The sequence below is a fragment of the Bombus vosnesenskii genome, unplaced genomic scaffold, assembly GCF_011952255.1.
Source record: "Bombus vosnesenskii isolate JDL3184/JDL3185 unplaced genomic scaffold, Bvos_JDL3184-5_v1.1 scf7180000013265, whole genome shotgun sequence".
NCBI lineage: Eukaryota > Metazoa > Arthropoda > Insecta > Hymenoptera > Apidae > Bombus > Bombus vosnesenskii.
Window position 1 is genome coordinate 6,124,435 of NW_022882925.1, and position 15,167 is coordinate 6,139,601.

At 38.3% G+C, this 15,167-nt stretch overlaps 1 protein-coding gene across 1 annotated transcript in view; it reads left to right on the forward strand.

Moving 5' to 3' along the window:
- The window catches only part of LOC117242979, a 162,818-nt gene that overhangs the window by 8,538 nt on the left and 139,113 nt on the right, over positions 1 to 15,167 (forward strand). The window contains exon 2 of the mRNA XM_033510060.1: positions 7,958 to 8,178. Within this exon, the coding sequence (XP_033365951.1) occupies positions 8,134 to 8,178 (45 nt within the window). The 5' untranslated portion in view covers positions 7,958 to 8,133. The remainder of the gene's footprint in view (positions 1 to 7,957; positions 8,179 to 15,167) is intronic.

Below are 15,167 nucleotides of genomic sequence, written 5' to 3' on the forward strand. Positions count from 1 at the left end.
TTCCGCTAATTTCCGCTCAAGTTTTTTTCGTCGCGCCATTCAATTCGTTTTACACGCCCTGTACGATCCTTTTCTTCGTTTAACTCACGCGCGGAAATCTCAATCTTTTTAATAACCTGATTCTTTTTTCAACTTATAATTAGTTCCCCACGATGTATGTGGGAGATAAATAATACCTTGGGTCATTTTTCACCGAATTGTAAGTGTTTCTCTGTTGTTAGAAAATTTCTCGTATTTGTGGCAAATACGAAAGGATTCTTATTAATGATTCTTCGTTTCAATCGTACAACAAATGATTTCTCTAAAACATTAAAAATCTTTCTCTCGGTTGAAGCTTAAATGAGACAGGAAATAAAAAGAATTTCGAGGACAGCGAAGTTAGTTGTAATTAATATTAGTTTACCCACTTTATCGACGTTCTTGTATTCTTACTGCAGATCGGTCAAAAGCGTACGAACACTTTTAAACGGTAGCGTGTTGGAAAACGTGTAGGGGCACACAAGTGCACGCCGCCCGACCAACAGGTTTTACATTCTATAAATGCCGCAGGAATTACAAGCCCATGGAATGTAAAGGATACAGATGCGGTTGATGTCATTTGGACCCCGCGATGCGTAGAAATTCTCTGTCGCATTGTCTCTACGATCCCTGGAGCTGTTTGCCTACGGAAACCACTGCAATTGCATAATTCCTTTCACTCGTCGCAATTAAGTCATAAAACTCGCGAATTCCCTGTATTTCAGTTAGAAACCAAGCTACGAAGATTTCTTTCCGTCGTGATGCAGGCAATAGATTTTCTATCCCATTGTAACCGTCATTCTGTTAATTAGATCATTGTAGCGTCTTGCAATTAGAATTCATTAATATGTAATGTAATTCCATCTAAACACCGACGTTCGCTACCGTAAATCAATTCGTGGAAATTTCAATAATTACAGGTTGTCGAACGTACAAGTTACAAAGTCAATGCAACGTGGAATAATTCTCAACGATCACTAAGCCATGAAAGTATGCATTTCCGTCACGGCCAGCTTATTTAGATAGCCAAAGAAAAATGACAGAAACGAGCCAGTAAAAGGACAGACGTTTGATTCATTCATTTCCATAAAATTATGCATGGCTGGAGCACGTTGTTGGTTGCGCGTATAGTTAATTCGTATTGAGCAGCTGTTTGGAACAGAAGGCTACGTTAGCCGAGGTATATTGCGTTCGAACGCGCTTTCCTCTCGCGACTGCATTCTTGCGGCCGCCTATGCGCGAGTAGGCACCGGCGAGGAGAAAGATATTGGTTATTTAACATTACGAAACGAGAAGCGAGAAGAGAAATTCATGCAGCCGGGGAACGCTTCTGGAAAAGTGAGAGCAGGCCGTTGATTTGAGAAGATATGGGTTGTCGACCGCTCTAATAAATATATCGTATATTCATTCGTGGACTTCTGATTCGTGACGTAACGATGTGATGTAGTTCGTAACGAAGAAAGTGCGCGATGATATTCTGTCTGAATGTTTTCGCGTGGGTTGAATGCTCGAGGGACATTATTTTTAGGCAGTTCGTTGTACGGGTGATAAATATCGAACGAGAGGAATTTAACATTTAGATTTATTCGGTATCGTAGTGTAACAAATTAATGAGAGTGATCCAACTAATGGGTATAGAGAAACGAATATGCAGGGTGTTTCAGTTTTAAACGATCAAACTTCGTCTGTTTATTCTACGAGTAGAAACAAGGAAATAACGTTATGTAAACGTAGATCTGTAAACGCTTCATAAAAGAGTTATGAAAGTATCAAAATATGAAACCTAAAGGCAATAAACGAATATTATCACGAGTGATGAATTGGTCGGGCATTGTTTGGTTTGCGAGATCACCAGATCTTACATTGTTAGACTTTTATCTACGGGGAACAATTAAAGCGATAGTGTATCGCACAAGAATTGATACAAAGGATGATTCGTGATGCATTCGGTGATCTGAAGCAGCAGAAATAAGCAGCAGTGTCAAACTCAATCTCCCAAAGATATCAAGCGCGTATTCGAAACGGTCAACAACGTTTTGAAACGGAAACATAAAGACCTAACTAGAATTGATTGGTTTTCATATTTCTTGTGTAACTTTTTTGTAAAGCGTTTGCACACCTATGTTTATAGAACATGTTTTTCTTTTTTCTATTCGCAGAATAAACTGGAGAAGCTTGATCGTTTAAAACTCCGACACACGTGTATTCGCTAGTGAACTTTTGTAGCGAAGCAAATATGTAAATGAGCATTCGATGCGTTCGTTTGAATCGAATGCCTGGAAAATATATTTTTTTTAAGGATTTACTGTGGCAAAAATTGTGTAAAAGGAATCTCGTATTTAAAATATTCTAGTTTTAAATTTAAAGTATTATAGTGTAATGGATTACTAAAGATTCGTGCAATAATTTTGCAGCATGAACAAGCTCCAAAATGTTAAAGATCATCTGTTAAATTTACTTGAATACTACCAACACGCTAAATCTTCTAGTCTTACCTTTTTTTAGAATCTCTACTAGTTCTGCTCCATTGTAAATTGTTCCATTAAAAATTCCCCAAAAACAAATTTGATAAATCTGGAACAGAAACGTAAAAATATACAATAACAAAATAGACAACTTGCAAATAGAAGAGTGACTTATAGACACATACAAGCGACCCTCAAATAATTGGATTAACTAGTTCCGTGTTATACAAAACCATGCTATGCGAGCTAAAATTCGTATAATTCATGTGCTCCATGTAACTGAAAATCGTGTTATTCGATACTACAGGCCAATACATAAATAAACAGTCTGCATCATATATTTTAAAACAAAAGATAATGGAAAAATATTAATTTCATGCGAATCTTAGTACAATTCATGAGTTATATTATTCGACAGTTAGGTTTGGAAAAGATACACTTATCTATAACACAGTATAGCGAACACGTGCATCTGAGTAAAAAAGTTGCGGTAAAGTTTGACTGAAAATCTTTGACTGTTAGAGTGGTTTCCAAGAGGATATCTACTCGTTCGATTTTCTTCCCGTGGCGCGTGACTTTCTTGTATCTTGGTTAATCGATAAGCAAACTCGTCTCCCTCGCTTGAAAACTTCTTCAATTTCTTCGATTCTATTCTGTATCCGCTTATATCTTCAATTTCCGTTCCGTACGGATCTACATTTAAATGTGGAGAACAATGCTGGTGGATTTATGGCACGGGCTGACTATAAAACAGGAGAGATTCATTGCTGGATAGTAAATCTTTACAGTTTGTCTTTCTTTCCTTCCTTGATAGCAACGAGATCTAGAGAGCTGTCTTATATAACTACCAAATTATGTTGTATTATTTTATCAGTCTTATGACTCTGTTTAATATACGAACAATAGGTATGATATACAAACAGTAAACATAATTATTATAATGAGTTATTATAATGAAGTTGTAAAGGCATGTTTCGCTTTTTTGATAGTAATACAGAAGTTACAACAGAGAAGGGAGTTTCCTTTTTGGAGGAACAAGCGTGTTGAATGAAATATATCAAGTTTACCGAGTGTCTGGTATGAGAAAAACACCAGGGCAACGAGTGTATCGAATGAAATTCCCAAAGTTTTGTAGCATGCGTGGAACCAGCCTAGCACATGTGATTAGAGAGATTAAAGGGAAACATTTTATCGTAAACGTTTCGAGAGAATTTAATTCACTTGAAAGCTTTTAGAGGGTATCGCTACGTTTGGAAAGTTACTGCAAAATTCACTTTGTGACCATGGCAGTCGTGCAATTGCGATATTTTCAAACAGGACGATTGAGTTTGCCTGTTGCGATCGTAATCAGGTAGTAACAGTGATCCTTCGTTCCTCTTTTTTGAAGAACAATGAGATTTTACAGAAACACATGTACAAACATTAATGCCGATGCTTCTTTCCATTCTGTTTTATAGTATAAGCTCTTTTATAGAACAAAACCAAGCAGAGTGATCAAATCGACCAATTTATAATTTGTCACAGAAATTTTATAGATTTCCTATGGTGGATTTTTGGGAATTTATTTTACAAAGGAAAATGGACAAAGTCTTGTTTTTCTATATCGTGTGGGCTTTCATATAACTTTCATTTTGGATTGTTTAATATAATTTCTATACTTCAGCCGTCGATTCAAGTTAATTACATTAAATAAATTAACTCGATTATATTCCGTGATAAAGAAAAACTAGATAAAGGGGTTAACGCGACATAACGAAGAAACAATGTCGAGAAAAAAGTACTAAGAAGGATTGGCTTTTAATATCTTAATCCCAGGAGAGATTAATCTAACAACCTCAAATCTATAATGCTGCGACTAGCAACAGCTGACTACGATATATTTCCTTCAGACTTTCGTGTCCTACTAAGCCGAGCTTTTTAACTAATCGAACCATTCCTTATCAGTATCGCGACGTTGACGTGAAAAATGAACCGTGGCATAGTTGCTTTCGGAGAATACTTCTCCAATATATTGCAATAGGGCGGTTAACTTCTTTACTGCGGCGTAAAATGTCGAAAGATTATTATAGAATAAAAGAGAAAGGAGGTCTCTTGTCTTAGAATCGAAATAGTTACGAAAGATCCAAAATCGAGCTATTTTCGTACATATTTTTAACGCTTCGATCTAGATCATCACGATCATCGATCTTATACTGAAATTATTCTTCAATTATATTTATAAAGATACAAAGTTGCAGCCTATTCGTTAGCATTTTTGGTGCAGTCAAAATGTAAGAAGAAAATCCTATTCAAGTTCGCTTGCTGGAGAAAAGCAAACACACGATTGGCGAAAGAAAGGAGAAGAGAAGATAAAGAAAAATGAGGAAGAGATCGATAAATTTTCATCATCATTGCCGTACAATTGGGGCCGTGTGCTTTCACGATTTCTCGATGTGGAACTGCTCTCGAATCAGGTTGAAAACCAAGCGAGAAAACTCTCGATCGTCGATCCGTGACACCTTAAGCGTGGCTATGTGGACACACGCTAAGCACACGTTCGAGAAATAAAACGGCCAAGTTATGCCGCTTTTTCCGGCCTGCTCTCCCTCTACGCGTTTACGGCAAACACACATGTATATACTGGGTGTCCTTGCGGAATGAAAGTACCCTGGAAAACGTGACCTCTCCTTCCACCTATGAGTAATGCGAACTGCTGATGGATCGAGGAGTCCATGTACAACTGTGCATGCGCACCCATGTTCCCTTCCCTGCTATCTTGAATGGAAAAGTTTCCAGATTTCTGCGGCCACTGGCTCGCGCGATTCAAGTGCAAGTGTCAGTCCTTAGTTACGCGGAACGATTATTAGTAGACTGTGGACATTTACGCAAATTCAAACATTTATGGACATAACTGAAGAAGTAAAATCAAAATGAAAATTTATTTCATCTACTAAATATTATAACAAGTACTCTACTTTAGATATTTTATGCATTTAGGCATGTTATGTATATTCTGTTGACTTTTGAACTTTAATTTTCAAAGAAACGAATAAACGTTCGTAGTCTAGTTATTGGTTGCGTCGAGGTTATCTGATAGAGGAACGCGTAGATGAATTTGTAATAGAAATATATATTGAAGCAAGTATAAGTATAAGTACAGGTATAGCTGATCCAGAGCCTCACTGTAGCAGTGTTATATTCCAATAGAATATGATAGATTTATAGTAAAGGACATTACCAAAAAATCAACCTTGGTGTGTAACTCTAGCTGAAAGTTACAGGAAACATCAATAAAAATCTACTTGTAGCTCTTTTGTTTGTAGACCTTGTTACCCAAAATAACATTTATATTCGAGTACACAATAATATGAACATCTTCTTTTCTTAATTTTTTTGCTTCACTAAATTCTATGTTCTTCGCAACGGCGGTGTCCAGATTACGGCTATACAAAAGAAAAAGACGTAGAGTTTTCCTAGAAGTAATTACTCCAACAGGTAAACTGCCAGTCTGTATGTAAATTCATATCTTTATGAGTGCAATGATAGAAATAGAATCTAAATAAAAATTTGTTTCATCTGCTAAATGTTATAACAAGTATTATAATTTTGATATCTTATACATTTCTGCATATTGCGTGCATTCTGCGCATTTTTGCATCTTTAAATATCCCATAAATGCCTGAATATTCGTAATCTAGTTACTAGAACCGCGTAGTCTTTTTTCCATGAGAATCGCGTTAATGTGTAGCAGTTCGCATGGAGAAATTTGCTCGCGACGTCTTGGTAGTTAATTGCTCGTTAGAGGTGTTCCATTTGAGAACTGAGTGCAAACAGATAGTTTTATTTCAACTTTGAGATATGAATTCTTGCACCCTATCGCGTAATTGAATTAATGTTATTGGCGAAGTTTTAGAAGTCATGAGTTTCAGGTTACGATATGCGATACAAGACGAGCCACAAATTAGTAGTGATAAATACATTGATAAAGTAAATTGGTAAAGTTTCCAATTTAATTTGAAAATCAAATTTCAAAATTTATTATCCTGCAAAATTTATCACAGCAACCAGTCACAATGGTAAGATACATTAATGATACTACTCACTTGACTTGTAACTTATAAAATTATACAAGTATACAATAGTATACAATTATACTATTTTTGTATCACGAATCTACAATTAGTTGATAAATTATCTTTGTAAGAAAACCCTGTTACCAAGTATTGAAAAATAATCATAGACGAATATTTTTTCTTCTAGTATTAAAAGAACCAAAGCAACGTGTGAAAACATCGAGCAACGACGTTAATTACCTACCTAAACACTTCACGGTAAACACAATCGTTAAAGGAAAGAAAGGAGTTTTCTATTAAGAAGCGAAGTTGAGCGTAGTTTGTTTCGATAAGAAAAAAAGAATTTGCCAGAGAATAAGCGTTCTTGGCATTCTGTTTCATTAAGCACGCAGGACGAGATGCTGTAAGTCCTTCGGATCGCGCGATAGGAATTTTAATGCGTGAACATTAACATAAAAGTATCGTTGAATTTGCCACTCAAGATTTTGTAAATTGTTATTCTAAATGCGCCGGTTACTTGTGAATTATTGCACCAGGCCTGACTGTACCGTTCCAGAGATAATTCGTGCAATTTCGTTGCCCGTACGAACCTCCCCCGACGAATAGCAGTTAAATTCACTTAGCGCTGTATCAGCATGATACATTAGCATGCTTGGCAACTGTTTCGACTTTGTTAAGCCTCCTTATATTAATTTGAATACAAAGTATCTCCTCGAATCGCCACCGTCTCCTCTTTCTACGTTATAATTTACAGATTTTACAAATTTGCATAATGCACGGACCTGTACGGAGTTATTCAAATTTTACAACGCTCGGTCGCATTGTTTCGGCTGTCATAATGACGCCACGTAATCACGGAAATAACTGTTTAACATCTCGTCTTACGAAATTAGAAGACACTAGCCTCTCGGAAATGAAAACGAATGGTTCCAATTTTTGTCAATTTATCAATTTCGTTCTACTGGTATACGATCATTACTCGATTCTCAAGAAACAAATAATTTACTTCCATACGTTTGTTTATCGGAGAGAACATTGTGCAGCTTCTCTAATATAACTGGCTTAAACCCGTTACACACGTAATTTCAAATTCATTCCAGGCTAAGGAAGTAAATAGACTCTTCTAACAATAGAACGTTTACATAGCAGGACATTGTATGAATACTAAATCGTTTGGCTAGTGTCCGTGTAACGAAGGTTCTACTATATTAGAATTCAATATGGAAACTAGCGCGAAACTATCGCTCTTATCGATTACAAAAGCGTAACTCGAGTAACAACGAATTAAAAGCTCTTATCGTTCGAGCAAAGTGCGTCGTTGTCGAGTTTCAACTAGGTGGGATAGCCAATAAACGCCCAAGGCAGTATGCATCGTTAAACGAACCTCACCCTCTCTTTTTTCTTTTTTTTTTTTGGTTGCAGGTCCGGCCAACGAACAGAGACGAATTAGGAGGAAATTTATCGATTTCCGATCCCGAACGATCGACTGCGCGAAAGTGGAGCGGCTACGTGAGATCCGGTTTCGGAAGGACGGAAAAATATGAGCATCTCGTGAAGTCGGTTTAAAGTGCAGCTTTCAGACATCGAAGGGGTATAACATGGAAACCGAAGAACTCACTAGACTCGTAGATGAGATCTACAAGGTAAGCGTCCAATCGAGTATCGATCTGAAGATCGTGCACTGGTCTCGCCAGGTTGGCTCACAACACCCAGCTTGGTTTCTCCTCACTGTAACGTACGATAGAAACCAGCTATAGGAAAACGGGAAAGTTCTGTTACACTTTCGATAAAATTGATCGAGTGAAGTCGTGTTTGATTAATTGCGCAATTAGGCGACAGCGTCGCGTCGATTAACGCTTTTCACTCGAAAGAAATGGTAACGCTCAGTAGCGCAAGGCGAGTTTTACCAATGACACGATAATTCGAATTACTATATCGAGTTGTTGCACGTGAAACAGCCAATTTCTATTTTATTTAATTTAATGTAATTCAATTTATTGCCAAAAATATCCATTTTTTTGTATATACAAAAGTATAAGCAGTCGGATATATTGTGCTTTTTAATAGATTTTACAGATACTTTAAAATCTTGCGCAATTTAATGGTTAAATGCACTACACGAAGATATGAAACTCGCAGTTAGACGTTTTCTGTTTTTAAACTCCAATCTACAGCGTAAGAGAACTGTAAATTGCCTTCATACACGCTTTACCCCGCTTATAGATATTATCACGATTTTCTCGCTTACAGTCAACGAATTTTCCAACGAATCTCGTCACACGGCGTGTGAACGCCAAGGACCTTGATCATGTGTCACACGATACACATGGGGTAATGAAAAATGGATTTCCACGTGTGAGTGTGCCCTCGAGTAGACACAAGTACGCTCTCGAATATACGGGAATCTGGCCGTATATAAAATTTGCGCCACAATCTTCCTCTTCTTAACGGTTTAGCAAGTTCTTCTTCAGTGTATACGTCATGCAACGTGATAGGCTGCTCTTTCTCTCTCTCTTTCTCTCTCTTCCTCTCTCTCGTTGGCCAGCGAACGATTTAATAAAATTCGCGTTTGATAAAACTGTCAAAGATGAAAGTTGATCGTGGATATCGAATTTAGAAATTCTACTCTGCTGTCTGGAACTTTTTTCGGGGATATTACTTATCGTTACCCTAACGGCCTGCTATTTCTCTGCTTCTCTACCATCGTGTCTTTGCTTCTCGACTAAGATGCTGGTTTTTTATGTCCTTCTACTTTATCTCTCCCTCTCCTCTGCCAAAGGAAATGGATATCGACCTATGCTCCTGGAAATCACTTTCATCAATTTCCCAAAGGCTTCTTCCTGAATATCTCAACTTTGAAGAATGTTACGAACGTAGAGTATATTTTTCTTGCTTCAAACAAAAACGGGACTGCCGTTCCTTATTGTTCAATTAATTCAAAATTTCATTATACAGAAGCTCGAAGTCCTGTTACTGGAAACATAATTTTTCTATTATATAAAAACTACCGAATATACTTTTCCACTATATTTCGTGCAAAACTAAAGTTACCGCTTCCTGCGTTCAATTAATTCAAAGTTTCGTAATATAGGGTAGATATAGCTTTAAAATTTCATAACACAGCGTACAAAGAGTTTGCACATAGCCGTACTATAAATTCTGTTCCTCGCCAAAAAATTAATTCTGTTATATAAAAATTCTTACAAATTTTAGAAGTTAAGCAATGCTATCTTAATTAAGAAAATTGACAGTCTACTCGGCGTATTTATTAGCCAAATTTCTTTATAGAGACAAAGTATTCTTCGTTCAAATCCAATCATCGTAGTACTTAACGTGGAATACAGTGTGTGTTATAAATAGCTGACGGAGATTTTCGATCTTTTGAAACTTTCCAGGATGACAAACAGATTTATCTATTGTACTATGAACAGCTGTAGAAAACTATCATCTATAGATAAGATACCGTAAAACTCGTCTCAATGTCGGAATTTAATAAGAATAGTTATAGCGAACGCAGCAACGTGAATGTCTATGGAATTCGTGTGTGTAACGATGGATGAATAGCCAGGTCGTATAACCCTTTCGCCACTAACGGTACATATGCATGTTTCCTATACATACAGTTTTTAAGAATTGCTAACGGTCAAATATCCTCCACAGACTACTAATGAGGTACATGTATATGTGCTGTGAGTAGAGCTCGAAATCTGAAAGTAGGAAATTCTTCTCTTCTAATAGTAAGTTACGGATCATTTGAGTAACTGTATGCATATACGTCTGTAATCGTTTTGAACAGTTTTCAAGATTTTTCTAATTTTCTTTATAGTGGTATAACAGTACAATATAGGCGTAATACTTACATCTAACTATAGACTTCGCTATAAATTGAATATAAATAATAATCAAATTTTCTTTGATACATCGTTAAATTTTTATACCAAGTTCAAAAAATACCGCGAACGTAGAATACATTCGCTTCGAGCAAAAAGGTAATTGCCGTTTTGGTGAAATTAATTCAAAACTTCAGAAGCCTGAACCTTTTTTTCGAACAAAACTTTTCTACTAGGTATAACTATTTATATGTAATATTTCTAATAGGAATAGCCTAATAGGAAACTAATAGGAAAGCCAGCTACAGACAAAAACTAATAAAATCTTGATTATTTTTAAAGGTGTAGTTTGAACAAACTGTTGATTTACATGCTACACAAAGTTGTTCTAATTGGAATCAAAATTTCGCCTGTAACACGTATCTGCTAAATAAACGAAAGCAAAGAAATAATAAGATCGTGATCGAAAGATAAGGTATTTTGAAACGTCGAAACTTCCAGTGTAAACGATTCGCTTCCAAGGAAAAGGAATTTCACGGAAAATTGATCCCCGACGCAACACCGTCTACTTTCTCTACCCGTGAACCATAACCATCATCCTCGTACGTTGCCGCGGAACTTGTGTTCGCGGTGGAAAGCTCCATCTACTTAGCTGACTGTACAAAAGTTTCCATCGTGGCACGAGCTTGCAGTTAATCCGTCCGTTTATCCTTCCACTTATCCGTCTGTCTGTCTCCAAAACGTGCGTTTACGCGGAAGCCTGTAGACACGGTTGCCACAGAATTCCCCGATAATTAGGTGTCGCCTCGGAAAATTATCCGTCGTGAATACAAGCATGGCGGCGGAGGTGGAGGAATAGGAAGATACAGAGAGAGAAAGAGAGAGAGAGTGAGAACGTTGGATGGTGTTCACGGTAGCGAGAATGATTAGGCGGAAGGTAATCTTATTAGTCGTTCGGCAGTCAAGCTTTCCTTTAAACCCCAACGCCCTTCATCTTTGTCGCGATCCTTCGCACCGTGGAACTTCGCTTCCCCCATTATCCTCATAGACGAGCCACCGTTCTGCGTACTAACGACGGATGCTTCGTGGAAAATACCAAAATCGCGATAGTCAACGACTTACCATGGCTTAGATACATCTCTCGTTTCTTACCATCCGCTGCTGTTATATCCATCAGGAAAGATATAGGCTTACTCCGGGAATATCGTATCTCCACTTTTTGAGAAATTTGAGTTTCTACGCGCAACAGACAGTTCTCCACTGTCTTTATGTCGTAGAAAAATCACATTTAAATACGTATGTACTTCACAAATTTGTCAAAGATATATAATATTTTTGTTTGTTTTATTTAGTGTACATAGAGACATTTTCGAGAACTATGATTCTTTATTCTATGTAAACAACGGTATTAATTATGTTTTTATTGTATTTAACAGTTAACAGGCTCTACGTTTTATCTTCGTATTATCCGTATCTAGAAGCCTTGAAATAAAAACGTGTTTAATTCGAGAGCTTGAGAGACATTTTTATCCCACACATAGAGCAGTAATCATGAATTCTGAATGGAATCTTTTTCGAACGAAATATCGATCGCTAAGGGAGTCGAGTATCGTGATTAAAACCAGGCATTTAAATATTAAAACACACTTAAAGATGAGCGATATTTCGGTCCAGTTACGCTGTTGGAAACTGTTAACAACATATCAGTGGATCGATGGAAAATATCGAGAATAGAAACGAAAGTGCTCGTTCATACTTTATACAAAAGTTACATGCACAAATTACGTAACAAAATTACATCAATACCCTAACAGTCTGCGAAGTTTCTCAACAAAAAATCATCCTCTATTTAATATCTCGGCCAATCATTGGTTTATTCTCCTCTTTGACAATTTCTTCGGCACCTTACGTTCGTAAATGTACAATGAGTTTTCCGCTTCTACGTATCTTATTTGTCACCGTATTACTTTTCACGGCAACTTGCCCAAGGCGTTTTTATTATCCAATGATATCGGACATAGCAACTTTACCCAGAGTTATTCAACTCCTAGACACAATCGTTTCTTTCGTAAGAAAGAATATCCAGGGAAAAGCCAGGGAACAAATAACACGGTCGATTGCTCGTTTTCTTCATAAAATCACAATCAAACGGCAGAATGTAATCAGCATAGAATAAAATAATCCCGCCTTCGAAGACAGTATAAACCTTAACTGTCTTGGTCCAGCGTCGCGTAGAGGAACGAAAAGACAGAGAAAGAGAGAGGATCGAGTAAAATAACATTGAGATCTTTCAAAGTCTTGCCAGAAACGAGATTTGTATGCAGCTTATTATATTCTCTAACATAATAAGCAGTTGCGGTTTGTCAGACGACGGCAGATACAAACTCAGATTCGAAGAAAGCCTTTTCTTGTGCTTGTAAATAATTCTCCCAAGGTATTTAATACGAGAGGAATATAATTGTTTACAGTAATTATTGTCCACCTTAGCAAAGTTTCTCGGCTAAGGTTTCAGAGTGGTGTGTCTATCATTAATATTCCGTAGAACGAGAGTTAGGCTAAAGGATTATAAACCGGGGATCTATTAAAACGTTCGAAAGGAACGAGAGCGGAAACAACAATTACAACATCCGAGTAACTCAGACGAGCTCTGAACTGGAATCGTTTTATTTTCCCCGGGCGAATTGGAAAATCGTTAATAAATCGTGACAAATTGGAGGAATTCGCGCAGACCGTCCAATTAAATATGGCCGGACGAATTAATATCACCGCGAATGGCTTCGTTAAGACACCGTCCTGCTCGAATTAGTACCACCCACCCTCGATCTTTTCACTTTCTCGCGAGGAACAGTAAAACACGAAGGAGAGAGAGAGAGAGAGAGAGAGAGAGATCTATCCTTCGACCGCGTCCATAAATTTTGCGGCCGTTGAAGTTATTAACGTAATTACCAGTGAAAAGCTTAAGGGGGTAGCTCGTGACGCGGCGTGGTGGTGCTTCCCTTTTCGCACACCCTGGTAATCGATCTAACGTTCGTTCGTGGCTCAGCAGAAAATAAAGGACACAAATCGGTTTTCCGGAGCTTGGGACGCGTTGAAATTAAACTGCAACGGGCCAATGATCGGCGGGGCCGGTGTGGTTGCGACGCTGTTGTCGCGCGTAATCCCGGATAATCCTTTAATTTTTGCGGATTCCATTTTACATTCTCCTGCATACAAGCCACGCGGCGCTTGCACGGCTTCAAACTTGCACACGGTAGCACGTAAAGACTGCTATTTGTACCTGCTGACGCATATATTAATCATACGCGAACCTGTTTGGATGGTTGGCACGCGTATACGGCGTTCACGTATCGATACATACAGATCGCTACAGATCGCGTATCGAGAAGCGCGAGCGGTGCATGTTGAGTATCGATTCGTTGAACGTGATAGAGTTTGTCTCTTCTTTTACACGTATCCGCTTCTCACGCACGCTGAAATTTACGGTACTACTTGCGATCCGTTTTTCCGCGCATCGATTGGTTTGGATATCGTTTATGCGGCTCGTCAAGAATGCCGTTACACGATCATAATAAATAAGTTTCGTTAATAAACATCAGGGTATCGGAGATTACGAGGCACGTCATAGGATTTGCGTTAACGCGACCGATAATCGGCTCCTGATTTTTCTACCATTTTTCGTGTTTCACCCAGTGCCCGCTCGTTGATCGTTTCATTGTGTTGCTTTTAATTCCATCATGTTTAATCATTGTTCGATCTATCGCGATTAAACGAGTGACGTACATGAATATTAATGTGCGAGTATTTGCGAGTGTCGCATTTTGTACGGTTTTGAGCTTTCTTGTTAACAACTTTTATAAATATTATATGGTACACACTGCTATCACGTTGTAATGTTTTACCATTACGTCTGTAGAAAGTGTCAATTTGTAAATCGAACATGTGGATTTGTAGTCACTACAAATCCCTGTAATTTAAAAACAACATTCTATATTGCGCATAAGGTTCGATTACATGCTGTCAAAAACAATCAAGAAACACCCGAGTGTATTGCAAAGAAAATTGCAAGTTCCGCTAACCGAAGTGGATGATCGAAAATCGGCACCTATCGATAGCGGATATATCGACGCCCCGATTGTCTCGAAGATTCTTGATTAATCGATGCCCGAAGGGAGTTTGTTCGCTCGTACTCGATCGGATTATTACGTTTCCGCGATAAATTGCTGGCGTACTTGGCCAGACCGAGAGACTCACCTAAACTCACACTAATGTATGCATCGCGTGGGTTGTGACGCCTCGCGGGCACCTGTTTCGAGGGGTGCCTCTCGATGGTGGTCTCGATGTAGATCGGAAGCCAATTAATATCCACTGGCATCCTCCACTCTGTCCCTCCCTATGGCGAGCCACCGGAATATACCCCCGTTGAAACATAACTGCACGGACCGTGATATACTCGCGCCATGGGGCTCTCTTGTCGGCGATGGGACCCCATAAACCTCGTCATGCGATAACACCGTTAACCTGTAGTTACCTCGTTATTTTCTAACGGCCACCGTCTCGAGAAAATCGAGATTGTAACGAGACGAGAGAGCACCTCTTCTTCCTACCGTGCTTTCTTTCCTTCTGGAATCTTTCGTGTGATTTACTCCGGCTTGATTTATCACGGCGATTCCCGCGGAAATTTACTAGCGCTCGAGGAGAGAGAGAAAGACTGGCTACTAGTTGGCCACGCTTATTCCGTCTTATCGCCTCGATACCAGCGCATGGACGATGTTGCGTTGTATGGTTTATGGAATTTATTAAGC